This window comes from Eschscholzia californica, unplaced genomic scaffold, assembly GCF_041429995.1.
Source record: "Eschscholzia californica isolate CP2 unplaced genomic scaffold, dmEscCali1.0.p SCAF_5, whole genome shotgun sequence".
In the NCBI taxonomy this organism is placed as follows: domain Eukaryota; kingdom Viridiplantae; phylum Streptophyta; class Magnoliopsida; order Ranunculales; family Papaveraceae; genus Eschscholzia; species Eschscholzia californica.
The window spans coordinates 40,566,843-40,594,333 of NW_028238472.1; the positions used below are offsets into that span (position 1 = coordinate 40,566,843).

Below are 27,491 nucleotides of genomic sequence, written 5' to 3' on the forward strand. Positions count from 1 at the left end.
TGTGTAAGACCTAGGGCGGGCCTAGGGGAAAGGCCCGCGAGTCCGGATCTGCCCGCAAACCGTCCGAGCCCGATGTGTCTGTGAGCGTGTGCCATCCAAGACATACATTATCCGTCCAGACCGCCAAGTTTAATCAGTCGGGCACGAAGACCAGAGTCCGACCGATAAGCCCACTGATTGATATGATCAACTTACTTAAACATTTTGATCTTATATAAATAGTTATAATCAATTAGTAATATAATTAGCGTTTAGGCTACACATTTGCACACATGTGCATGGAAAGACTATGTTTCTTATATATAAAGTTTTGTATCTCTTTCATCCCAAATAGTTTACAATGTACGACTATGTTATGGTTACAAAATAAGTTTTGGTCTCCACATCTAATCCCTCGTCACAAGTGATAAAGAAAAAAGTGATTGGGGTTTTTCATAAAAGAGTTGAGGAATAGAACGCTCTTGTTTAGGCTAAGTTTAAGGGTTTTGCTTGGGTGAAATCTTAATGAGTATCTTTAATGGACACTCAAACCAAAAAATAAGTATTGTGCCTGATTCCGACAGGTCCGGTCCCGGATTACCCGACAATTTAGGCGGCTCGGACGGGCAACAGACAACCAAACTTTGCCAAGTGTCAGGCTGATTTATCTGAATGTTTGGATGGACAAATTGAGAATTTGTACGTTCCGCCCGCCAAAAGAGCAAGTGATAGTAGACTACCCATCCGGTTCGTTTCCCACCCCTAGGCAGTTGGAGCCCGTCAGAATTAGAAGAATGATTTATGAGTGGCAAAGAATGGGGCCTAAATTTGCGGGTTTTTGACCTTATAACATCAACACTAATTGATAACTGAGTTTAATAATTAGTAATTGAGTTTACACATTTCGGTTTATTATTTTTGGCAAAATACGAGGGTCGTCTTTACCGTAAAATAATTGAAATTATAAATTTAATTATCTACAGACGATATAAGTCTCTACAGATCATATCCTTTACTAAACCTAACACTAAAGTAAGATATTACAATTACTAAAATCACATTATTTAAAAATTATTCTCGGTAGTCATATTTTTTTACACGCCAAATAAGAAGACATGAAAATGCCCCCATCTGATTCTTTTAACTTTAGCATGTTAGTCTATTTCGAGACGTTATTTGATCACAAATTGAGTGTTTCTCTTACCTAAGTGTTTTCTAAATAATTATGCACAAAAACGAATAAAAACGGGAGAAAGAAACACGAGGCCCATCTTGTATCGAGGTCAAAGGATGATGTTATGATGATTATATGATTTATGTGTATTTGATGAATTGAAATAAATCGATTTCTCATATTTAACTAATTACTCTTTTCAGACGTACTTCCATGCACCTCATGTAGTTAATATGTGATCAATATCGATCGTAGTTTAGATTTCCTTTCATGCATGCAATATGCCAAGCATATCTCAAAGTTAGGCGACTAGGCAACGCTCTCAATGACTCGGTATCTAAGCATTAAATACTCTTATTTGACTAAGTATGATCTCCTGACATACATATAGCTTAGAAATGTCTACTTTAGGAGTTTAGATTTAGCCTCAAAACATTAGGTTTCAAGATTATTTTTTTTCACAAAGTATAAATATACAAACTTTGAACCAAATTGTGAACATAAAATATAGGAGGCAGAAGAGAGAGAGATAGGAAGGATGGAGAGAGATAATGATGGTGGTGGTGGATTTCTGGCGATGGTTGATAAGAATAAGATTTAATTTTTTATTTTCTATTTCTGTGATGGGTCGCTGGCGAGGTTTCGGTCGATCGTCGCCAAAGACCCTTCTCTGAAGATGGAGAAAGAAAACATAAAGAGTGGTCGTTCGAAAGGAAGAGTAAAAAAGAAATAATTAGTCAACTGTTAAAGTTGACTAAGATTGACTAACAGAAAAACTTAAAAGAGGATGATATTGGAAGTTGGTCATCTTTTGACGTACGGTTCACTGAGTGAAAAGATTTTATTTATTGACTCACCTTCGGGAACACCTGTCAATTAACACGCATAGCCATCAGGAGCTTGCCTCTAGTTCGTAAACAAAGCCATCAAAAGTTTTTTTAAAGTACGTTAACATAATAACCATAAGAAGCTTCGTTAACATAACCATCAGAAGCTTGCCTACCTGGTATATTCTTTGACCCGTGAACATCGTTGGGATGATCAATCTACATATGCATGAGACGATTGGTACCTCTGGTAGATTACATTCATGAAGCCTTTTGTTTTACAATTAAAACACCACTTTCAATGGAAACACTTTGATTTCAAGATTTATAGAATGTTTGTACACTCTTTGGTGGGTAATTCTTCAGTTTTTATCATTTTTCCACCAAAATAAGAATTTAGACTTTCACTATTTTCCATGATGTTCACCATTAAAACACCAATACAAAGCTTTAACTACTAGAAGATGACCTTGGAGCAAGATAATGGTGTGATTTCGAGATATTTACCAACAAATAAGCTTGAAGTAATAGGGTAGAATGCAGTGGCGAAGCCAGGAATTTTCTTCTGTGGGGGCACTTTTAAAAAGAAAAATCCACATAAATTAATAAATCAAACAATATATATTAACCCATTATATTTTAATTTAGTGCATTGAATACTTTCCGGATCGAGTCAATAGAAAAGTGGTTCGTCCGGCACTATAGTTTATCATATTTAGAAAACGACAAATTTGGACGAATTTTTTCTTCCAATCAACATATTGCTATTTAATCTTCTTTGAATGATATAAGAAATACGTAGGTAAATTTCATTATATTCTTAATTACTATATTTTTAGAGTAATTTAGTTCAAATTTTTGAAGAAAAAGAACTACACAATTTAATTTAGAAATTTATACAAAAGAAAGCAAAAAAAAAACACTTGCTTTTTAGTGGAAAAAATTCACACGCAATCAAAATTCTAAAGGTAAATAAATTATATATTCATGTTTTTATCTTATTTGATTTCAAAGGCAACTGACTATATACGATCACATTTTTTACTAAAATATTTTACTTTTTATGTTGATTGTAATTTAGTTGTTACACTTTATTTATGTAAATAATCAAGCAAGGTAACTAATCTAACACATTGAACGAAAATGTAAATGTTATGCAGAAAAATAGTTTTATTTCAAAGAGGAGATGATTAGGAAAAATCGTGTTACTCATCAGACTAGGTTTACGAAGGAATTAACTTACAAAATAATTGGTATATATCATTTCACGTTGAAAGAATGAGATTATGGTGAGATGGAGTTTACACTATTTTTCCATGGACTTGAATTAATTGCTTAATTTTTGTGGTGGATACATATGAGAAGTGGATTTTCTTTAATAACTAAATAGTGGGTTTCTTACGAAGAAAAGAAATAAAAAAAAATCATTTACAAATTAAAAGAAATTATTTGAGAATAGTGTTAAGGGGAGGTTTTGGGAGCTTGTGGGGGCATGCACCCCTACATGCCCCTTACTAGCCCCGACCCTGGTAGGAAGTGGTGGTCAATGGAGGAATGTCGTATTTTTAGAAGTGGTGGAGGCTTTGACACTTCCTGACCGAGTGGTGAGTGGAGTAAAACTTGACTTGGTCAAAGCAAATTGACCAAGTCAAGTGAAATGTGAGTGTGACAGGTCACAGGCACAAACCGTGCAACAATGATGATATGCCCGGCCTGAATCCCGGTCGGGTGAGTTGGATCGCCAGCCGGGCATAGCACATGACGACATGACATGGTGGGTTGGTTTCCTCATATTTTAGATGGAATCCAAAATTAGTCCCTCGTATTCAGCTTAATTATAAATAAGGCCTGCTACTTAAACCATGAGTCCGCTCAACTTTCTTTCACGACAAAATCTCGATTAGTTGGGACATTTTAGATGTCCCCAAATGTCTGTGTTATTGAGACATTTGAAATGTCTCCAAATGTCCGTGTTATTAGTTGGGGACATTTCAAATGTCCCCAAATGTCTGTGTGGTACATTTCAAATGTCCCGAAATGTCCCGAAATGTCTCTGTTTTTCGTTTGAGACATGAAATTAAGGACATTTCAAGACAAATTGGTTATATGGACATTTGGAGACATTTTAGTGCAAAAGTTGGAGAGCTATTGGAGAGAGAATGTTTCTGAAAATATGGAAGACATTTGAGAAAATTTGGGGACATTTCAATAAGGAAGATAATAAAAAAAAATTATTATTATCAAATTAGAATAATAATATATATAACAATGTAATACTCTATTATAGTAATAATAATATTATTATTACCATACTAATAATAAATAATATTATTATATTACTAAATTATACTATTATTATATTACTATATTATACTATTATTATAGTATTATAATAATATTTCATTATTATATTACTGTGTTACTGTATTATTATTATATTATTATATTATATTATCTCATTATTATATTACTATGTTATTGTATTACTATTATAACATATTATTATATTATATTATATTATTATATAATATTATATTATTATTATATTATATTATTATTATATTATATTATTATTATATTATATAATATTTTAATAAATATCAACCAAATGTCTATCAATGTCCATATATATTCACGAATGTATATCAAAGTCGAAAAATAAATATTTGAAATATTAACAAAAATATTTTATTTCATATGACAAGACAATAATAATATTAAAATAATAAATATCAACCAAATGTCCATCAATGTCAACAAATATTCGCAGATGTCTACGAAAGTTGAAAAATATATATTTGCAATATAAATAAAAATATATTATTCCATGTGATTAGACCATAATGATAATATTAAAATAATAAATGTCCGCTAATTATCTATCAATGTCCCCAGATATCCACAAATGTCTACAAACATGAAGAATATATTTTTGAAATATTAATACAAATATATTATTTTATATGATTAGACAATAATGATAGTTTTAAAATAATAAATGTCTACTAATTGTCTACCCATGATGAGATAATAATAATAATAATAATAATAATAATAATAATAATAATAATAATAATAATAATAATAATAATAATAATAATAATAATAATATCTATTACACATTTTGTCTATGGATTCAATATCTTGAAATGTCCAGTACATTTTGTCTATGGACCAAATGTCTTGAAATGTCTCCAAGACATTTTGTCTATACCCCCTTAAATGTCTTGAAATGTCTATAAAGACAATTTGTCTCTAGGTAAATGTCCTGAAATATCTTAAAATGTCTTGAAATGTCTATGAAATATTTTGTTTCTGAGTGTCCCCCAATGTCAAACTTGCAAAATACATTGTCTTTCACAATAAAGGGCGTTGCCTATAAAATTACCCATGTCTTAAACCACTACCATAGTACCCCCGTTAGAAAGAGAAAAAGTAAGACAAACAAATGAAGATTTTAGATAAAAACAATTGAAACCCTACTTTGAATAACAAATTAAAGAAAAATAGGAAAATTTGGAAAGAATTCCCTAGTGATACTGAATTCTTAGAATATTGAATCATGTACAAAAAAAAGAAAGCTAGCATAAAATGTGAAGTGTGAAGTGCTAGCAGTGTTGGCTCAAACTCGTAACGAAAAGCCCACCTACACTCAACATTAGCACATCCACCATTAGAGCTACTCTATATTGTAGTCTTCCTTCTTAAGGAGAGTCTAATTCGAGCCCTAAACAGGGACAGGTTTTCATCTTCTCTTAATGCGCCCAGAGATCTGCAAGTAGATCGATAAGGAATACACAATGAGAAAAAAGAAGGGCTTTTAATGTTTCATTTTTTTGTTGAAAGACTTTTAATGTTTCATGAAATATAAGAAAATTTTTAAAGCACATTGGGTCTAGCAAAAGAGTAAAACATATCTTGTGGGTTTAAATTTAATGCTCCTTGAATTGCTCAACAAAGAAACAATAATCAAACCTCTCCAAATAGTTTACCTAAATACATTAATAAACCCTTCCAGTATATGCTTTCAACAAAAAAAAGAAAAAACCTTCCAGTATATATATATATATATATATATATATATATATATATATATATATATATATATTCGAATAAATACCCTTCCTGTAGGTCAGCATTTTGGGAAACAAAAATAGTCTTCGGAAAAAAAAGTGGAAACCCAAACAAACATGATCCGAACACACCTTTAAGGACTCCTACAGAAAGTCGTCGACTGGAGTTGTCCGACGACTTCTTGTCTTTTTTTTTTCTCTCTCCCTCTCTTCTCTCTCTTTCTTCTCGCTCTCTAACTCCGGCGAAAGGGCTCCTCCCCTTCGCCGGATGTATATAGAGAAGAGATGAAGAAGTGTTGCATGGTGAAAGTGTCGTCAGAATTTATGGTGGAGGTCGCTAGAGTTCATGGTGGAAGTGGGAGAGGAAGAAGAGAGAAGAAACTGAAAACATTAAGTGTTTGGAGGAAACAAAAACTTTTGTTTCCATCCAAAATTTTGTATCTCGAAAAATACTTTTATTTCCCCAAATCACCCGCCTTCCGATATTAAAGCTATAAAAATTATCTGTATCTAAAGATAATGGGTCAGAGTATCCAATCAAATTTGTTTATTTTACAATATGATTTAAATAGTGAAAAAATGGAGCAACATAAGTTACCCCAATTAATAAGAAATTTAGGTGAAAATGTCCAAAATATGAATCTTAATAAGGCCATAAGTTAATATTAACAAAAAGGATAATGTCACTATGCCCGACACGAGTCCTGACCTAATCTCGGTGAGCTGACGTGTCGGGCCATAATCTAGAGAGAAAGTGAAAATTTCTGTCTCTAAATCACTGGAACTCGTGTCGGACATTGCATCACGATTTGTAACACAAGATAGACCAAAAGTTCAAAAAACTAAAAATATTTATATTCACCAAACAAATAATTTTCACGTACACTATTTTTATATTCACCAAACATAAATAATCCTATACATTTGCCAACAACTGATAGCTCAGTTGGTCGTGCACATGTTCTAAAATCCTCAAAATCCTAAGTTTGATTTTTTTTTTGAGTCAAAGTAATATCTATTGATAGGAATTAAGGATATTACAATGCGAGAGAGTGCAAGAAGAAAGACAATTGAAATTACAAGTATTTGTCTTTCTAGAGGTACTAGCCAGGTTATGAGCTGACATATTAAACTTCCTATTCACAAACAAAAAAGTGACATGATCAAAAGAAGACACTAAGTTCTTGACATGCTTCAAAACATGTTTGGCAGTCCAATGTATCGAGTTATGACGGCCATTCAAAAAGTTTGAGACATTTGTCGAGTCTCCCTCCAAAATAAGTCGATGTACATTGTGTTTCTTTGCCCATTCTATACCAAAACAACACGCTTTACTCTCCCCTTCATCTACCGATCGACTCAAGAGCTTGGTGGATCCTTTGGCGAGCTGTCTACCTGTGCAGTCTGTAATGGAAATAGCAACAAAAGTAAGAAGAGAAGACCTATCCCATGCAGCATCATAGTTAATCTTTATATAGCCTGACGGTGGAGGCGACCATTTGGAGACAACAGGAGGTAGATCAGGTTGGTAGGTATTGAGATGCGTAAGATGATAAATTATTTGACTTCTTTTACATTTTGAAATTGTGCTGTAACTATAATGATGATAAATAAATAATTAAATAAAAATCTAGTTAGTAAAAAAATAGAAAAGAAAGAGAAAATTTAATTGGGGGAGAAGTTATATAATAAAGGAGCGCCGTGCCATGTGTAAGATGACAAGATAACCTCCATAACTCTGTCATCATTTTGGTTATGGTGGCAGGTTTCTTCTTCTTCTTCCTCGCTCCTCTAACTCTCTGATTCAATCCCAAGAAGAAGAAAACCCAAAGTTGTGATTATTGCGAGAAAATGTCTAGCAATAACCAAGAAACCATTGATGATGGAGATGCATTTCGAAAGGTGAAACAAAGATTCAGCGACAGAACAAAGGTTAGAAAATAATTAGCTTTTGATCTTCAAAATGAAGTTCATCTTCTAAGTTTCAATGATCTTTTATGTGGGTTTGTTTTATTTTTTGCAGAAAGTTGCTCAAACAAAAGAGATTTTATCTAAACAAGCTGTTCAAACCAAAGAGATTTTATCAAAACAAGCTGTTAAAATTGCTAAACAAGCTGAAGAACATGAACAGTTTATCACCAAGGTATCTGTATTAATGGGTTTCTTCATTTGGATCCAGTCTCTTCTTTTCTCATTTTTAAGGGTTTTATTGAAAAGTACTATTATATATTTCCTTTGTTGTTTTAGGTCACACATCTGGTGGGGGTTCTAGGGTTTGGTGCATTTTGTTTCCTTTTAGGATCAAGTGAGTAAATTATTACAATTTTCTAAAAGAGTAGCAGAATGAGTTATTGAAGGCAAAATTTGAATTGTTTGTTTATTTCTTGGTTTTCAATCTTCAGGACCACAAGACATTCCTTATGTATACTGTCTGTTCTTTGTTACTTTTGTTCCGCTTCGATGGATATATTATCGATTCAAGAAATGGCATTATTACCTTCTGGTAAGCACTGATCCATCTTAGAGCATCTCCAATGAAAGCATGATTTATATTGGTTTAAATTCAAATATTTACGAGTTGGACAATTACAGATATCTCAAGAGGACTCTCTAGAAATAGACTGCTCTTCGAGATATCTCTATCCAAATTGAGTTTTGCATTGGAGAGAGTTTTGAGCAAAAACTCTAAAAAAAACCTATGTGGCACCCGGAGTTTCTAAGATCAGAGTGCTGCATTGGAAATTTTCTTACTCCCTTGAGGTTTGAGTCATACTTTTCCAACTAGTAGTTTTCCTTTTACGTTCTTGTGAATCATTGTAACAACCCAAGCCTTTAATATAGATTATCCCAACTTTTGCCTCCCAATCGGGTACATTTTTTGTTCTTGGCCACAATCTCACCCCGGAAGGCCTCAAACTTACTAAACTTGAGCATGCACCTATAGCTCAGTCTCCTGGAGCTCCTCCTAGCAATGTGAGGTATTACAACCACATATTTATAGAAGTCTCCTTTTTCCAGGGACTTGGATTTAGTTGGTACCTTTGTATCCATGACTATGAGAAGAGGTTGAATTTGTAAATATTCATGGTTTCTTAGACTTCAGAGTGTGCTTCTTCTAGGTAAGAGGCGAGCTTTTTATCTTAAAAATTATGGGCTTTAATATGTATGAAAAGATTGATATGAAGTTAATAAGACGGGAAGTGGAGAAGCTTATTCCTTTCGAAAGTTATGCATCTTCAATCCATGTTCGCGTTGAAGTTTGGTCTTGGTGAAGATGTTGATTTAGGGTTTGAGAGTAAATCTTAACATATAAGATCCTCCATAATTCGACATTTCGAGTAGGATTTGGATGCATTGTGCGACATTTAACTCCATGTAAAACAAAATCCTGAATGCTTTCCATAAGTTCTTGATTGGAAGTCTGGCCTTGATCTCTGTCCCACTATATCAAATGGACGTTTCAAAAATTTCTCGTTAGTAGAAATTTGAGCATGTAATTGGCTTATGAATCTCGTGTTTGGTAGTAAAGAGTTTTTTTTTATGACATACCAAACTTATCAAGCACGTTTAATACTATCCTTTTGTTTGGTGAAGGATTTCTGCTACTATGCCAATACGATTTTCCTGGTCATGCTTCTCTTGTACCCAAGGAATGAAAAACTTTTCATGGTTTGCTTCTCATTTGCTGAGGTATGCATAAGATTCTTGTTATTTCTTGTGATTTGAATGAGCAGTGCAATTACTTTACCAAACTTGTAACTTCGAAAATGCTACTCTAGGGGCCACTGGCTTGGGCGTTGATTGTTTGGAGATGTAGTTTGGTTTTCAGTTCTGTTGACAAAATCGTTAGCGTTCTCATACATCTCTTGCCTGGTGAGTTTGTTCTTTTTCTAGTTTTGGGTTGTTATTTGTTAAAATGTTCACCTGTTATTCGCTGAAAGGCAGTTTATCCTCAAGTAGTGGTAATTAAGCAACTCTTACTTGATTCCTATAGTTGTTATAACTCCAATTTGGTTTACAGGGATTGCTTATTTTACTATTCGATGGTGGAATCCTGTGACCTTTGAAGCTATGCATCCAGATGGAAATGCGAGTCGAAGAGCATCATGGCCTTATGTGGAGGACAAATCGTACCTATGGACATGGCTCTTTGTTGTGCCCTTAGTTGCTTATACCTTGTGGCAGGTTCTTTATTTTCTTATTGTTAACGTCCTACGTCGTCAAAGGCTGTTAAGAGATCCGGAAGTAAAGACATCATACAGGTTCCCTCTCTCTCCCCATTTACTCTTGTCGTTATCAAAATGAGTATATTCTACGGTAGTTTTAATCTCCTTACTTCCGAATTAAACAAGTACGGTTGAAGATTCAAATGACTAATAATTTCTAAGGTTTAGCTCAACATCCACCAATTCTATGATTAATTCAACGACATATTTCAACCCGGACGGTTTTAGGGTGCCCATAGTAACCAACACATCCAACTTTTCACTGTTTAGGTCCTATTTTGATGGACTTGATGAACAAAAAGAAAGAGACCACAAGGGGAAACTGGGTTTAAAACATTAAGGCCATGTTTAGCATGTCAGATAGGAATGAAATTACTAGGAATCTAATTCCGCTGGTGCTTAGGAAAGAGGCGGGGATGGCATCACTTTATGTACCGAACACCAAGTTAGAAATTTAGTAGGAAATAAAATCCTATTCCTAGAGAAACCAAACATTAAAGCTGTGCGATTATCATGAATCACATTAGGAAATTGCTATTTGTGGCAACCGAATTCCTGTAATCCTTTCCTGCGCCAAACAAGGACTAGCTAAACGGGAACCGATAGAGTGGTGTGGGGGTTTACCTTGTGTCTTTTTCTTAAGGTGTCCTTGCTTTGCAGAGAACTCTCAAAGAAAGCAGAAAAAGCAAACAACGTATGGTGGCGTTTGAGTGGACTATTAGGAGACCAAAACCGAATGTTCATGTATATCTTGCTTCAAGCTGCATTCACCGTTGCGACCATGGCATTAACCGTTCCGATTTTCTTATCCTACGAAATGCATGTGGTTTTCCAAATACTTAAAGTCTCTGCATCGATATGGAACGGAGGAAGCTTTCTACTAGAGGTAATGCCAAGACAAGTAATATTGAAGGAGAAGAAGAAATTGGAGATGCAACCCGAACCAGTCCAACCCGAGCAGCCTACAGACACGGCGGAAATTTCAGCAGAAACCAGTTTCTCCGTCGAGGACACGTTAGTAACTTGTACAAGTGGTTTGTGAAAATCAGGTTTTGGCTGTAAAAATGTCGTAAAAGTGGGTAAGTTAGTTTGCTTGAATGGAATGTGTGTTTTGTACTAATCCACAACAATGGATGTTCTAGTGTAGGTGAAGGGGAGTAGTGTGAAACAAAAACTAGACTATGATGTTTATGAATTAGAAGTGGGAAAATGTGTTCGGGGCATTTGCTTCTGCATTTCTCTTATTTCGATCTTTATTTTCTGTCTATTTTGTCATGTTTTTAACTTCATGTGGTTCGATGTAAAAGGAACAAAGAAGGACTAAGATTGCAAACTAATTGACATTAGATAACAACCTAAAGAAGTTGATAGAAGTAATGCAAACAAGGCTTAATTCATTCAATTTTCATTGGCTCATAGAAACAAAGAAAGAAGAAAGAACAATCCTGTGGTTGGGAACGGCTTAAGCACCCCTAATTTAACCGTTACCCGAAGAACAAGTAATCAAAAAAAGTAATTGAGAAAATAAACCATCACACTGAACACAAAGACATTTACGTGGTTCGCTTGGTGAGACTTAACAATGACGCGATTTCCACTTGATTGAAAACAAGTTACAAAGGGATGTTAATATATCTTTAGGGTTTCAGTTTATATAGGCTACTGAAGACTCTAATTCCACTGCTTCTCTTTCTAAATCCGAAATATACATGGATAACCGCCTTAACCAAAGTCTTGTTTAGCAGACTATCATCGCAGATCGTCCCTGCTTAAAAGGTCAGGCCTGCTAAAGGGGTCCAAACACATTTCAGAAATGTCAGAAACTCCACTGCCTTTCCAAAGGGACTTTCTATTCTAGTGGGGTTAAAATTACAAAATTACCTTGTTATGTCTTTTTGTATATTTTTTTCATTTATTTTAACATTGTTTTTGTCATTTCAGCGTGTTAAGTTTGTGGAAATTCAACTCAAAATCAATTGGCAAATGAGTGGAGAAGACCTAGACATTATATTTTCCAACATCATGTGTGTCGTTTTTTGAGCCTAACACTTATGGTGTGTTTGGTTGTAGGATTCCTAAGTAGGATTCCTATGAAAAGTGGAATTTGGTAGGATTCATGAATCCTTGGTCTGTTTGGCTACCAAGAATCCTAGGACTCTTGAATCCTAAGGATTCCTAATTCTAAAATTTGTATTGGACCAAAATCCCACCCTATCCCCTAGGATTTGTTAGGATTTTGGATTAATGAACCTAAATTTCAAACTTAAAATCAACAAAAAAATATTTCCTTCTACAAAATCATTATTTTTTTCAAAAATCATAATTTTTTTAAAGACGTTTAGAAATACTTAAATAATAATAAGTCATAGGATTCTTAGTTGCCAAACAAGCCGAAAAATATTACTTGAATTCATGAATCCGCGGAATCATGAATCCCAAGGACTCATGAATCCGCGGATTCATGATTCCGCCATCCAAACACACCATTAATATTTTTTGGGTTATTTCCCAAATAGCCCCCAACTTTGTGACCAATTTCCTGCCTAACCCCCTACTTTATCACAAATACCCAGATGATCCTCTTTTTGAGTTACCGTTAAAATTCCGTTAACTAGTCATCATCTCTCTCTGCCACCTCACCTCCTCGCCACCTCATAGTCTTTACCGACGAAGATTGTCGGCCGACCAATTTTCCGGTCGACGACCTTCAAACATAAAAAAAATTATTTTTTTTCTTCTCTCCCCTCTCTCTTTAAATTTTTATTTTTTTTAATTTTGCATCAAGATTATGTGAGTTTTACAAAGAAGAAGAACAAGATGTAGATCAAATTTTCAGAAAGTGCCGTATGGCACGAGAAACATGGATTTGCCCATCATTAGAGTTAAGGCTGGAAGGAGAAAGAAAATTTCATGATATTTTATATAATTGGTTGGCAGGGGAAGAGAATGACAAAGTAATTGCATTACAAATTTATGTATTATGGTACTTATGGAAACCTTGTAACAGATTGGTTTTTGGAGAACAACCCCATGGAAAGTCGACAAATTATAAATGTTGCGATGGAGTTAAATGATGAGTTCGAAGTACAAAGTCTACCAGATAATAGCTTCCAAGGAAAAAGGACAAGCTGGACAGACATAACAACAGTTCGCAGGAACTCCGCTTTGGTCATTCAACATCGACAACGTCGGCACCAGGGGCAGAGCTATAGGTGGGCTATGCTGGGCTGCAACCCGAGTCTTCCCACCTGTAACTTCTACTGCGCTTTTTTACGATATAGTCCGAGTCTTTCGATCTGACTTATACTTTGCGTTGAGCTTTTTAACTAAAGACTTCAGCAGCCCAGCTGGTAAGGCAAGAAGTTTATATCCATGAGGTTGTGACTTTTCAGCCCGCCCATACTCAAATTCCTGGCTCTGCCTCTGGTCAGCACATGCAAAGGCAGCACTACTAGCTCTGAAGATGATATCCCGTGGAGGATACGTGTTTCGGAAGATCTCTAGTAAATTCTTTTTTCACAAAAGATTCATTCAAAATTTCGAACTATAATAAGAAGAAAAAAAAAAAAAAACCAGAACCAATACTATTGATCAAAGTGAAAATCATTTCATTCATCGTAAAACACATTACATAAGGGGGATATACCATAACAACTTACACTACCAAAAAACACATTGAACTTTCATATAAACCCATACCCTAAATTCAAAACCACACAAAACCCTAAATATTAATAAACCTTAAGCAACTTTCACTTGAATAGTCTTGGGTTTCTTAGGTTCAGGAGGAGGCAATTTCTCAACAGTAACACTCAAAACACCATCTTTACAAACAGCTGAAATTGATTCAGTATCAGCATTCTCAGGTAATACAAATTTCCTCATTATTTTCCCAAATCTTCTTTCCATTCTCAAATACTTACTACTACTAATACCTTCTTTTTCTTCATCTCTTTTCCTTTCTCCACTAATAACTAACACATTATCATCTTCTAATTGAACTTTAATATCATCTGATTTAACACCAGGCATGTCAATTATGAGTATGTAAGAATTGTTGTATTCTTTGATATCTGCTGGTGTTGTTGCCATTGCTTTTGCATCACTAAAATATATCGAACTTGGTCCTCCTCCACAACCACCATTAGAGTTTGATGATGATTTTTCGTTTTCTTCCATCATGTGACGAAGGGTTGAGATGATTGGGGATTCGAAATCCATGAATCTGATATCCATTTTCTAACTCAAATGTGAGATTTTGAGATTTGTATTGTGATTTTTAGGGTTTTTGATTTCTGATGGATTTGATGGTTGAAGAAGATGGCGAATTTATAGTGGCTTGGGGGAAGTTCGAGAATGTTCTTCATTCTTCGGAGAGCAGTCGAGACTCGAGAAAGCTGTAGAATGTTCTCTTTGTTTGACGTGTTTTCCCTCGTCTAGGTGAATTAATATAACCGTATTCTAGAAAGAAAACGGATTCCTAACCGGGAAGCTTTAATGGCGCCGCTGTAAGTATTAACGGCACCTCCGTTGGGAAGATTAATATGAGTGAAGGAGGCGCCTTTTACAAAATGCGTCTTTAAACTTTCCTTCCTAAATTCCTCGTGAGAGGGGTTTTGAAAGGGGTGTTTTTTCGTCAAACACTTGGTTGGCCAAGTGATTGATAGTATTGACATAAACTCCAAAATTCTAAGGTTCCAGGTTCGATTTGCAGAGGAAGTGGAATCAATGGCTATTGAATTTGAGTCATGAAAGATATAAATAAAGTAATAAGTTTGTCGGGATTCAGGTATTTTTCATATTGTTGGGCTTTAAACTTCTTCCATATTGTTGGGCTTTCAGCTTCTTTCATTTAACTTAGGCGATTATCGTGCATTATCGTGCTTATCACATCTTCGCGATGTATCAATGTCTTGTAACAAATAACGGAGATCATAGTCGTTTTCTCTGAAAACCTATACAAATAAAAGGAATACGAGACCACACACAAATTACTTAATTGGTATTTGACGAGTCAATGTCTAAATAACCTAAATATTTCATGAAGGGCATTTTTGTCACAAGTCAGGCATGTGGTTGGCACGTGAACCACTTAACTGATATTTAACAGAAAAATTGAGAATAAGACTCTAACGCCGTATGCATTTTCATTTTAGAAGTGAAGTCCTAGTATTTTTAAATGGATGGGTAAATGTCTAAATAACCCCAAAAAAACATTCCTCTCTACCTAAATATTCTTCAGTCACCTTCTCCTTCTCCCCTCTCTCAGTCATACTCTCCATCTCTTCCTATCCCTATCTCCTCTGTTTCTTAGGTTTCAGTGGGAAGTGCAAACCCTTGATAGTCGAGTGTCTTACACTTATTTCGTCGAGTGTCTTACACTTTGGATGATTTCGGTGGACACGCTTTGGAAGATTTCGTTGGAAAGCCTCTTCGAGGGTTTCAAGCCAAACTCGAGAGACAGAGAGTAGTTGGTGGTGGTATGGCGTGGTCGGTAGTGGTGGTGAAGAAGATTAAAAATAGAGAAAGAAAAGAGATGAAAAAACACAAATATTTTGAACGTCCCCATCACCTTTTACGTAGAGGGAAACAGATACCAAACGGTTTTCGCAAGGAATCAAACCTTTAGATAAAACCAACGCCTGTGACCATTAAACTGCAACGAGATTTTCAGTTTATGTATATTAAGAAAGTACAGCTCAGATTGCTCTAAAGAACCGAAAGCAGCTACTTTGGGGGCCAGTAGGCCTTAAGGATGATGCACCAACCTTTTGGACAATCTGCCATGAAATGAGAAAAAGATATACAGGTGTGGTGGGTGCAATAAATATAACGAATTAGCCACTCCTTAAATCCAATATTGTGAGCCAAAGGGAGAGAAGTCTTCTTTCTCTAGTTACCATGATCACCAGTTCCTTACAGACTTCATGCTAAGAATCACTATCAGAGCAACTTCAATTATGTAATAAAAATCTCATTTTGTCGCTCAGTTTTTTCAATGAATCTTTATATGAGCAAGCGTACACATAATCAAGTCCATTAGGTTTTTTTTATTAGAGAGATGTCAAGTTCGAATACAGTTAAGAGAAAGAGTTAAAATGTTAAAGAACAGAACATCAGTCTATCGCAACTAGATGTGAAAGAAAGCAATAGTACAACAAACAAATCCAACTGAATCTTACCGGAATAGTCTTGTTTGGAGGTCGAAAAGCATCTGATGGACCCAACGATCATCGTCACTGTGAGATATATACAAACATGGTTTTAACGGAAATCAGATCGCCCGTCAAGATAAATAGTAATTCTTGTCACTCTTCTTCGCCGTCACTGTCTTCAGGTACCGGAATATCATCTGCAACTCCTTCAAGAAGAGAGCTTACATCCTCTCCTAACTCCTCTAACCTTGAGCTCAATTTCTCTACCTTAGCTTGTTCTTGCCCTAGGCAAATAAGTAGATCGTTTAGCTCTGCTTCACTTTCCTTAGATGCTTCTTCTTTAGCTTCTGCTTTTATTGCTTCAAGGTTTGGAAGAGTGTCACCGTCTCCTGCTCTTAGAAGTTTTGCTTCTGATTCTAGCTGGATGTTTGCTTGTTCAAGACTCCTGTAAGCTTCGGATAAGCTTTTTAAATCAGATTCCATTTTATTGGCGAAATTGCGATACGCAGATGCCTCGGCTTCAACTTTCTCTTTCTCTGATTTGAGAATCTCAACCTGTTGAATTGCTTGTTGAAGATTTCTTTGGAGGGTTTCTGTTTGGATTTTTTTCTGGTCTTCATCCTGGTCTGAACCAGAACGAGAACTTCCACTTGTTTTAGCTAACGTCTCCGCTGAAGTTGAATTTCGACCAAGAAGATCCTGAAGTGCAAAATGAAGGATGAGAACGATCACATGCGGCAAAGTTCTTTTTTTCTTTTCTGAAGTTCGAAATCTGATTTTGTATGTAAATTTGTATTCTTCTTTAATTTGATCTTATAACAAGTCCACTTCAAATTCACAAGTTTGCCCCTATAAAATAGGTCTGAATTTGAAAAGAAAATTTGTTTTAAGATCTGATTTTAATAAAGATATAAAAATATGCAGAAACTCATACGCAATATGTAAAAAACACATAATATGATAGTATAAATCATATGGAGATTCAGATGTATAAAGAAACACTACCAAAATGTGAATACGAATGCATGTTCCGGCAAAATATCACATACCTGCATCTCCGTGCACTTGCTCTCCACAAACAATTTCAGTCGCTTGATATACTCGGCGTCACTCTCACCTTTCCTTTGTTCTAATTCAACCGGCAGAACAACCACCTCACTCTTCGAATGACTATAAACATCAACAATGCTAGCTCTAATACTTTCCTCCAACTTTTTCACAAAATCAACGAACTTGGCATCAAAAAGTGACATAAGCAATGGACTTTCGCCATGCTTCCAATCAGTATCATCTTTATCATTAACATCTCCAATCTCTGTTACATTATAAAGTAAACCCGGTTTGGCAGAAACAAAAATGAAGCTTTTCTGCATATCTTCTAACCTTAATAAGTACGAAGTAAGTCCAACTTTCTCACAAATGGCATCAACCACCATGGAAGAATTGACACTTTTGTCAATTGATTTGTTGTATAAGAAACACTCGCCCAAGAGAACAGCGGCTAATCCTTTCGTGCAAATAGATACTGATATGTTTGAGACAAGCTCGAGAAGATAGGTAAGGTGGGGTCGTAAATTGAGAAAGCAATGAACTGCATCCGGGAACTCGGCTAACCATGTGACAAGTAGTTTCAGGATAACGGGTTGGATATATGAATCTTTGGACGAGAATGAGTTCTTATGAGAGCTTTCTTTGTTTTTCATGGAGGAAAGAGCTAAATACTTCACTATTCGGTGCATTAGTGGCTCTTGAACACCTAGAGATGGGATTGGTGCTTCAAGTTCAACTCGTAGAACCTGTAGTGTTGAAAGAATTAGAATATGAACACCATAAAAGGTTATGTTCTTCCTGAGTTCCTGCTCAAAATTATTTTATTTTTATTTTTGAAAAATTTAAGTTCATAATGAAATGAAAATTACAAAGATGAAGAAAAGGGATGAACTTAATTGATCTGACTTGTTATTTCATTAGTTCATCCCAATTCAAAATCAAATCAAAATATGACCCATCCTTGGCTCGACACATATTTCCTGCTCAAAATTAATCCTCGTTTAACAAGTATATGAAAGGCATGTATTACTCTTGATGTTATTTTGTTTTTAAGATGTTTCTAGTTTTACTTGGTTTAAAGAACATTGGAAAGGATGATTACTGGTTGAGTGGTTGTTATAAACTGATGAGTTTTCTATGTGGGGTGACTTGAGAAAGTGAAGGAAAATGTGGAATGGTTAAATAGGAAGAAGATATCCCACACGTACATTTCAGGAATATAGGTATAAAATAAGCCATGCCCGCTAGAAAATTTATTATGTATATTTTTTGAAACTTAAATTTATTATGTATATAGTAAGTACTCCAATTTTATGTACACAAGAAAACAAAAGAAACATTGAACAATAATGAAGCAAAAAAAGAAAGCAAAGGTGTGAAAGGAAAGAAATGAAAATGCATACCCGTTCCTTGCAATGGGTATTGTCCATCAGTATATGTGAAAGTACACTCGCAGCTCTGGAACATGTCTGCACTTAGGGAAACATTAATAGTCACTTAAAGGTACAGGTTTTACTTAGCCGTACAATAAAAAAACTGAATGGATTAAATTAAAAGTTGAACATTGGTATAATTCAACTACATATTCCAAAAAAGAAACAAAGAGAAACTCAAAAGTGTCTCCAATGCCAGCTCAAACCAATCCTGTTTAGAATTAAAGCTGGATGCATCAATTAATGTACCCGGAAGAATAACTCTTTAATAGCTTTCTTATACTTTTGAATAATCAGCAGATTCTGTGTTACCTCAAGATCTCCATCAGTTTCGATCACAGTGAGACTATGCAACAGCATGCTGCCATAAGAAAAAAGTTTTAGGAAGATAAATAATCAAAATGTGATATTAAACATAATAATGTAGTAGCAAATTACAATGCAAGTCGATGATCATAATGTGCATACCTTCCAAATGACATGTTAATGTCCTCCTCTATAGGAGCATGAGCCATTGATTGTGGTTGAGGAATCATAGTGGAAGCCAACATCGCTTGGCCATCTGTGTTTTTCTGCTTGAGATATAAGAAGAGCGATCGTCAACGATAAATCCGTAATCATAATGAGAGATGGGCATGTCCCGACTCCCTATAGGTGCATTACGCATAAAATGAGAGAAAATTATTTGAAGGCCACATCCCTACTTCCAGTAGTTCATATCATTGAATTATGATACATTACGTGAAAATGGTGTCTGAGCTTATAAAATATGAGTTTATGTACATACTTTGGATTTAGGAACAAACCTCGCAAAAGCACTTAAACACAAAGTCAGCAGCTACAAACTCTTCTGGACTAGAGGTGCGCAAAAGAATCCTAAGAATTGAATTTAATGCAGGTTCAACATTTGGTTCCTCTCCTAGTACTTTACTCGCAAAAGCGTCACAATTATGAGGATGTCCAACAAGCAAACCTCCAATGCATCGTAGTGCCTGAAAGTGTTACGATAATGCCTAAAACATATATAGTTATATACACAAAGGTGTGTGCTTTTGGATTTATAGACTCCCAACTTAGAACATAACACATACGTCAGGACGAAAAAGGGAAGCTCATAAATCATAATACAAAATGCACGAATCATGATCCCCTTGGAACAAACGTATACTGATAGACACAGTACACACTAGGCAAATCAAAACTAGAAACACAAATCTTAAAGAGATACAATGTTGCCATCATTACTTCCTAACAGATAGTAAAACCCCGATAGGATAATAAAATAGTTCAATCGTTCTTCCTCTTATCCCACAAACAAAGACGATTAAGTAGCACCAGCTAATCTTGTTCACATTCTAACTTCTGATTATGTTTAGAAAAAAAAAATAGCTACGAAGTTAAGTTTATCTCAGCCCTCTACAACTGACCAGAGGCGAACTTTTCAAATCTTAGAGGTATTAGTCAATTTGACATTTGATATGACATACTATCTATACTGCATCTGTCCCTAATGTTTTCCTACATAATATGCTCATTATTAGAGAGTTCGAAAACAAGAACAGGAACGTACTGAACAACGTAGATCAACTGGTGCCCGTTGGTTCTCAACTCCCAACATTAGAAGATAGTCAATGACTTTTTTCTGCAAATTCACAAAAATGAAAACAGGTGGAATAGCTTAGACATTTAAAAAGGTACATAATTAAGTAACTTTACCATTTTCGACAAACCTGTAACAACACCGTTTGGTTAGATACCCTATTTGCATCTCGTCCGGGTTCATATTTCAATCCTCCCACCAATAGCAACTCAATGGCTTCTAACGTTCTGAGCAGATTTACTGTCTACTGGCATTATGATGGTTTTCAGCCACAAGAAAACTTTACTAGTAACGATGAAAAAAAAATACTTTTGGTGCATTATCGTAGACAGTCAAAAACTATAACAAGCACAGTAGTTGTCGTTATGTCTTACCTTTTGTTTCTTGAACTTGTGGTTACTACCTTCATGCTTCAACATTGATATTAAAGGCTCAAAGCCCGTAGTTTCTCGCAATAATGTCTGAAAGATGAGAGGAAGAAAAGTTACTATCTCAAGGGGAGGGGAGAAGAAAGAACACAGCAAAACAGCTGCAAACCTGATTTGATGCGCCGCTAAGGAGGTTGTTTAGTAGTTCAAGACAGTCCTGTGCAGTAAGAGAAACTAATAAGTCATAAAAGCAGAAAGAAATTCTCAATTACTCCTCAAAACTGTTACACAAGAAGAGAGTAATAGAAAGCGATAAACTAATTATACCAAAAAATATATCACACGGAAATTAGAATCATATCTTTTTCGTAGTTTATATAAATTTGAAAACAAAATGATATTTTCTTCCACATTATTTGTGATCAACGAATATTTAAGATCTCTACATATCTCCACCTGAAACTAATATTAGTTTTTGAAAACCAGGACCTTGAAAGATAGATATGGCCGAGATTTTATATAAATTCAGGGCTTGGAACTAGTTGTATATGTTAGACGTACAGGCTACAGTATGTCGGTAACTAAAGGTAAACGAAACATACCTGTACAACAACACCGCCTTCAGAACCTCCTTCCTCTTGTATAATACTAAATATCTTATCAAATGCACCTTCGAAGACAACAATCTTTTGAATTTCCTGAACTTGAAAAAGGTCATTATTTAGTAGGTCTCAAATACATTTTCAGCTTGATCTATACATAGACAGATATGAGAGAACAATCACCTCAGCCTCACGAGTCAAGTACGTAAGAACTAACAGCGCCTCATTCCTGATAGCCTATTAATGATACAGCGAAATCAGTCTCAATGGCAGCATTCACAGCCAATAACTGTTTTCGTTTCTTATGAAAGAGAAGCTTGCAAAGATTTGTTCAAGAACAAAAACTAAATTATAACATCATTGATCGTTATGCTTATCTATTACAAAAAGGTAGAAGACAGCGAGCACTGACCCTAAAAGAGAATATAAAAAATCCCAACGCTTTTCTTTCTTTATGTTATTAAAACTTAAAAAAGATAACACTATAAGGTTCTCTGAAGGTTTTAGGTAGAAAATTTTCACTACTCTGCCCTAATTCCTTATGAAATGGTTTGATCCGTAGTGTAAGAAGAATCTACATTACCTCGCGATTCATAAGCATATCCATGAGACGAGTTATTCCTCCGGGGAGTGTAAGAATTGCTTCTTGCAACCTAAAGTAGACTCAGAAAAATGAGGACCTCGTAAATGTAATCTAATAGCACCAAGAAAAGGGTAAGAACACTTGGTGGTGGGCCATATAAGGATGATACATAATACATATACATATACATCGATACCTATTTAGAGAAACTGTTAGAAGGGCAGTCAAAAGTTGAAGTGTGTAGTATTGAACATTGAATTCATCGTCTTCCTGTAAAAGATTGATAGAGTATGAGTGATGCAGCTATACGCACAATGCATGGAACACTTAGTAGACAACACTTTCTACCCAAAGTACACTCACCAGCAAACTTAGAAGAACAGATATATTTCCTGCTTCTCCCGAAAATAAATCAGAATTCATCACTGCTGGTCGAACCTCATCTTTTTGTCCTGCAGCTCGATTAATAGGTGTAAGGGCACTTACAAGAGTTTCAAGCGCACCTTGAACCTTCACAGAAGAATGAATATATGATCATATTATACTATCATAGGTGCAAATCCCCAAGTATGTGAAATGCTAGAAGCAACTACAAAAAGATTCATATAGGTGCACTCTCCAATAAAACTAAATACATTGAAGACATGAACGAACCATATCTTTGTCATTGCGTTCTTCCTGTAAGATACCCATAAGCACTGAGATACCTGCAAAGCCAGAAGTAATTAATTGTGTCAACTCAACGGATCATTTTCGATTCAGTCTGAACCACCCATTAATTGAAATCTCCTACTATAACTGGATCTAGTCTATTGCAATTCCTGTACTCAAACTGAAAAAGGAACTAGAAGAAAGAGGCTCTTACCTGTTGCCCCAAATGCTAGCTGGGCAGACTGACTTTCTCCCATAACAGACTGAAGTTCATCAATAGCTTCCCGCCTATCTTTTGCTGATACACCATTTCTAATACGCCCAAGCAAGCTTTCCACATAATTGCTGAAACAATGCATGCATTATAAGTTGATTGATTTCAAAAGGATACAAAAAAAAGAATGTACTTCAAAATTAAACAGGTAAGAATTGAATCTTTAATTTACCTATCATCATCATCATCATCCGAACCAGATTTATCCTTTCCAAAAACAAGTCCACCAACACCCTTCATGAAAATTTTTAAACCAATTAAGTACCAAATTACAAACCATGAAAGTTGAAACCACAAATTCTAATTCAAAACCTCAAAAAAATTGTCTTTTTTTGTCATCCAATTTCAGGAAACCTGAAGAAGTAGTGAGTTAACATGAAACCCTAGTTTAAGTTTTACTTGCAGTAGAATCGATCACAACAAAATCTGAATTTCCCAAATAATGTTCCAATAAAAAACCCTAATACGCTTGCATGATTGAATCATAAATGAAACTGATAAGAAAATGACAATAATCCAGAAAAAAAGAAGAGTACCTGAGCTACTGCATTGAGATTGAGACGACCGAGCTTGAAATCCATCGGATTATAATTTAGAGTAAGAAAACCGGCTTAAGAAAGAGGTTTAATTATGATGTTAAAATCAATTTGGACCAAATTTGAGAGGGTTTTTTGTAGATAGAGAAAGTGTGAGAGCTCTGACTTCTAAAAATGAAAGGGAGTTGCAGGTGAAAGCCGGGAAAGACGAGTGGGAAGTTTTAAGAAACGTTTGTGATTGATTGCCCACTACAAGGACCATTGTAGTAAAATGATGCATAGGTATCTTGACCGTTGAAGGTAAAAGGATTGACCACTTCACATGTGATGATAATCTTGTTTTTGGGAACGGCTAAAGGCACCTGGTGGATTTGTTGTTCGCCTCGGGTGCCTGATAGCACTTCGTACTCGGACCTGTCCGAGTCCGAAAGCCTTGCTTTCGGACAAGTCGATCTGTGTCCAGATGCCATGCGAAGAGGATCCTTCGTCTTCAAGGTGTTTCAAATATGGAAACCCTTTGTCTTCGCGAAGGCAGAACTCTTTCGTGAGACGAGGTTCCTCTTCATCAGAATGAAAAAGAGAGAACAAAGGAAGAAGAACAAAAAGGGGAAAAAACAGAAAACGTTGTAGGCGACCTTTGTCGATGCTTTAAGAGAAAAATTTAAGGGAAGTCATATTTCCACACCTAAATTCTTTTGTTGGGAAAGTTTTTGTTTCCTCAAATCACCTTCCCCTACAAAATATTTATGAATTTACGCAAATCTTATTAAGCAAACCTAGTCAATCCTCCCAAACACGCGCAAACATTATTAGGCATATAAAAATGGTTCAATCATTTTGACCAAATTTAGGAAGTTTCGACCAATTTTCTGATAAATAATTCATATATATATAGATATCTTCTCGAACATTTGGAACTAATAAAACGGTCGTTGCTTTGGGGCATGTGGTTTGGTTCCAGCATGGAGACTTTGGATCCATCCAATTTAACCTAATTGATTTGATTATGTTTGAGGCCATCATTATTTTAATTAAGGCACAAAACTTCAGATGTTTATTTTACCATCTTCATCTGCATCTTCACTATCACCACCACCCCCCGACTGTCACGATTTTGCTCTATCTCTCTCTACCACTCCTCTATATCTTCCTTCATGTTTTACTCTCTCTCCTCCTCAACTCTCCCAATATCTCTCCCCATCTCGCTCTCTCCCTTGCCGGATCATTTAGTACCTTTAGTGAGTCATCTCGGATGAAAGACTTCGGTCCAGAGAACGTTGTCTTTTGTCGGAACGGAGTGAGAAAAGAAGTTTGAGAGGAACGGAGTGAGAAAAAGAGTTTGACAAGAAGAAATGAGATATTTTGTGAGGAAAAGAGATGAGAAAAAGGGAGGGGATATGGGGGGGGGGGGAGACAAAGAGAAAGAGAATAAGAGAAAGAATGAGAGGAACACCTATAATAAAAGGTCCTCCCGGACGAAGAAATTTTGGTGCAGAGATCAACTCTTCCTTTTGTCGGACAGAGACAGAAACAGTGTTGAGCATAAGAAAGTAACAATTTTTTAGATGAAGAGCGAAGAAAGACATGTTAACCCGAATGTAAATTTTGGGGGGCATGTGATGGAAAGAGACGCCTTTAACACTTGAGGGGGTCGTTTTTTAAACTTCCCTAATTTTTTCACAAATGGGGCTAAACTTTTGTATGCTTTTCTTTGGGAAATTTTATATACACTTGCCTTTTTACTACCTATGATTACGTTAACCTTTACCTATATATGTCACTTACACACACAGTTGACTTTGTCAGAAAAAAGGCAGCTCGTATGAAAATCGAGTCTCACAAGAAAATTGAACCTTTTTGTCCACAGTTCTTCCCTCCCTCTCTCTAAAAGTTTTCCAGCTAAATGGTATTGAGACAATAGTCCAAATATTATCTTTTGAGATTTTAAAGTCTCTCTACTAATTGGAAAAGGGACATTACTTTTACGAATTAAATTGAATAAATTAACTTTTTTGGATAAAAATTAAGAATTAAAATAATACAAGTTTCAGAATTTTCTTTTATTTCCGTGTTTTTCTTCCTTAGATCTGCAAATTCTTGCACTAAACCCTATTTTAACATCTTCAACAACCAACAACCATGACACATAAACATTATATTCATATAATCCTAAGTTATTCTCGTCTCTTTCCAATGTAATACATTTATTATTTCTAAATACATTAATGATGTTGCAATAACGGAAGATGATGCTCTCCCATTGGAAAGTTTATTTAGTACTTTGCAACATAATACCATTTCACTTTATTAAAAATATTGATGAAGATTTTTCTATAAAAGTAGAAAATAATTTTGGTACGTACCACGATTACTGTTTTTTCTTTGTCGCTAGAATTTCAGCCGTTTTTATTGGCGAAGATGAAATATTTCACTCAAACTTCGAATTGTCTTATGACTGAACAACCATATTCATTTTTCCACTATGGTTGAAATATTTGACATATTTCGGCCATAGTGGTCGAAATTTTGATACATTTCTATTACTTTGGTCGAAAACTTTCCTTCAAATTTTATTCTATCATTTGTTCCGAGTTCTTAGAGCATCTCCAATGCAAAACTCAAAAAAAATCTCCATTCGTCCTATTTGTCAAGTTCCAATTGAGATTCTCACTCCTAGGTGTCGAAAATTGAGATCCTAAATTCTTATATGTCTCCAATGCAACACTCTAAACTCTTTTATTTTACTTACGTGTCATGGTTATTTTTGTAAAAATATAATTAGTTATTTTGGAAATATACGAAGACTTGATTTCTATTGGTTGAAATTTAAATATTGATGAGCTGGACAATTAGAGATATCTCAAGAGGACACTCTGAAAATAGAGTGTCCTCTTGAAATATCTCTATTCCACACTCGACACATCATCTTTGAGATCTTAGTTGAGTTTTGCATTGGAAATGATTTTTTAAGAAAAACTCAGAAAATCCTATGTGGCACTCTGAATTTTTAAGATTGAGTTGTGCATTGGAGATGCTCTTAGATAGAGAAAGAGATCTTCAACTATTTAAAATATTTTATTTTTTAGTGAGTTTATCTTAAAAATTAAAGTATTTAGAACATACTATTATTTTTAAGTGAATATATGATGATTTATTAACTTTTTCGAAAAGTTGTGTACTTACTAAAAAGACCAATGTCCCTTTACTAATTGAAGGAAACAGAGTCAAGTTTGGCTCGATGCGACTCGTCAAACTCAGAAACAGAACATACCATTGTGTTCATCTCGTCGAGCTTTTTAATTTAGATCCAAGAATCACTCAAATCTGATTCGGGATGAATTAGAAATTCAAGTTTAAAGTTTGGATGATTATCGGTTAAGTTAGGTACTAAAACGTCAAAGTGGACAAAGTTAGATTGAGGGTCATCTGAGCAAAGCGAGCACGTCGAGATCTGGACGGCTCCCGTTCACGCCGAGGGAATGCTCCAGATCTGACGGATGCACATTAGAGACTTCGGGACAATGCCAGGACGGCCAGAATCGTTGGATCTGCGAGATCCAATGGCGTGCGTCAACTTTGTGTCTGGATACTGATAGGATTTCTTCAAATCTTGATCTAACAGTCATTTTGCTGATTCGTTAGGCAGGTTTCGGGACAGATCTAACGCCATCCAACAATGGGCGTTTCTTCCGCGTTTCTAGCCAAATCAGACACTCCAAAATGCAACCGAAATTCCTGTTATATAACCAACTCATTTCAAGAGTTGTGTCCCAAAAAAGTGAAGATATATGTCCCAAAAATCAAGAGATGTATCCCAAATGAAAGTGTCTATTCGCTTCCTATATAAACAACCAAAATCAATTCCAAAGACAATCCAGTTCATTCTCTTCTTCTCTTCTGAGATCAGTATTCTGGTGTGTGGAATATAATTTTAATTTTAGAAATATTCTAGTATATCTA

General features: G+C 35.3%; 3 protein-coding genes across 6 annotated transcripts; 1 reads left to right on the plus strand and 2 right to left on the minus strand.

Annotated features, from left to right (window-relative positions):
- Positions 1-7,639: 7,639 nt before the first annotated feature.
- On the plus strand, positions 7,640-11,502 carry LOC147539220 (glycerophosphocholine acyltransferase 1-like). Of its 2 annotated transcripts, XM_086642062.1 has the most exons (9): positions 7,752-7,985; positions 8,077-8,106; positions 8,140-8,196; positions 8,301-8,358; positions 8,456-8,556; positions 9,648-9,743; positions 9,833-9,926; positions 10,075-10,315; positions 10,940-11,502. In XM_086642062.1, exons 1-9 carry the CDS (start codon positions 7,905-7,907, stop codon positions 11,319-11,321), a joined length of 1,140 nt encoding a protein of 379 aa, XP_086498188.1. In that variant the 5' UTR covers positions 7,752-7,904; the 3' UTR covers positions 11,322-11,502. The 2 variants fall into 2 exon arrangements, with proteins under 2 accessions (XP_086498187.1, XP_086498188.1); XM_086642061.1 differs by having other exon boundaries at positions 7,640-7,985; positions 8,077-8,196.
- Positions 11,503-13,866: 2,364 nt separating this feature from the next.
- LOC147539221 (17.1 kDa class II heat shock protein-like) lies at positions 13,867-14,710 on the minus strand. Its single transcript, XM_086642086.1, has one exon. The coding sequence runs from the start codon at positions 14,513-14,515 to the stop codon at positions 14,021-14,023; it is 495 nt and encodes a 164-aa protein (XP_086498212.1). The 5' UTR covers positions 14,516-14,710; the 3' UTR covers positions 13,867-14,020.
- A 1,596-nt stretch (positions 14,711-16,306) lies between these two features.
- On the minus strand, positions 16,307-23,973 carry LOC147539222 (golgin candidate 6-like). Of its 3 annotated transcripts, none has more exons than XM_086642082.1 (19): positions 23,532-23,973; positions 23,168-23,229; positions 22,936-23,066; positions 22,725-22,777; positions 22,434-22,580; positions 22,267-22,340; positions 22,071-22,140; positions 21,671-21,724; positions 21,488-21,583; positions 21,055-21,102; positions 20,892-20,978; positions 20,648-20,761; positions 20,488-20,559; positions 19,724-19,909; positions 19,386-19,489; positions 19,230-19,278; positions 18,888-18,953; positions 17,484-18,230; positions 16,307-17,133 (listed from the first exon to the last, which is right to left on the minus strand). In XM_086642082.1, the coding sequence occupies exons 1-19, from the start codon at positions 23,574-23,576 to the stop codon at positions 16,588-16,590; spliced, it is 2,751 nt and encodes a 916-aa protein (XP_086498208.1). In that variant the 5' UTR covers positions 23,577-23,973; the 3' UTR covers positions 16,307-16,587. The 3 variants fall into 3 exon arrangements, with proteins under 3 accessions (XP_086498208.1, XP_086498210.1, XP_086498209.1); XM_086642084.1 differs by having other exon boundaries at positions 16,307-17,206; positions 17,435-18,230; positions 23,532-23,819; XM_086642083.1 differs by having other exon boundaries at positions 22,936-23,068; positions 23,173-23,229; positions 23,532-23,674.
- Positions 23,974-27,491: the final 3,518 nt, after the last annotated feature.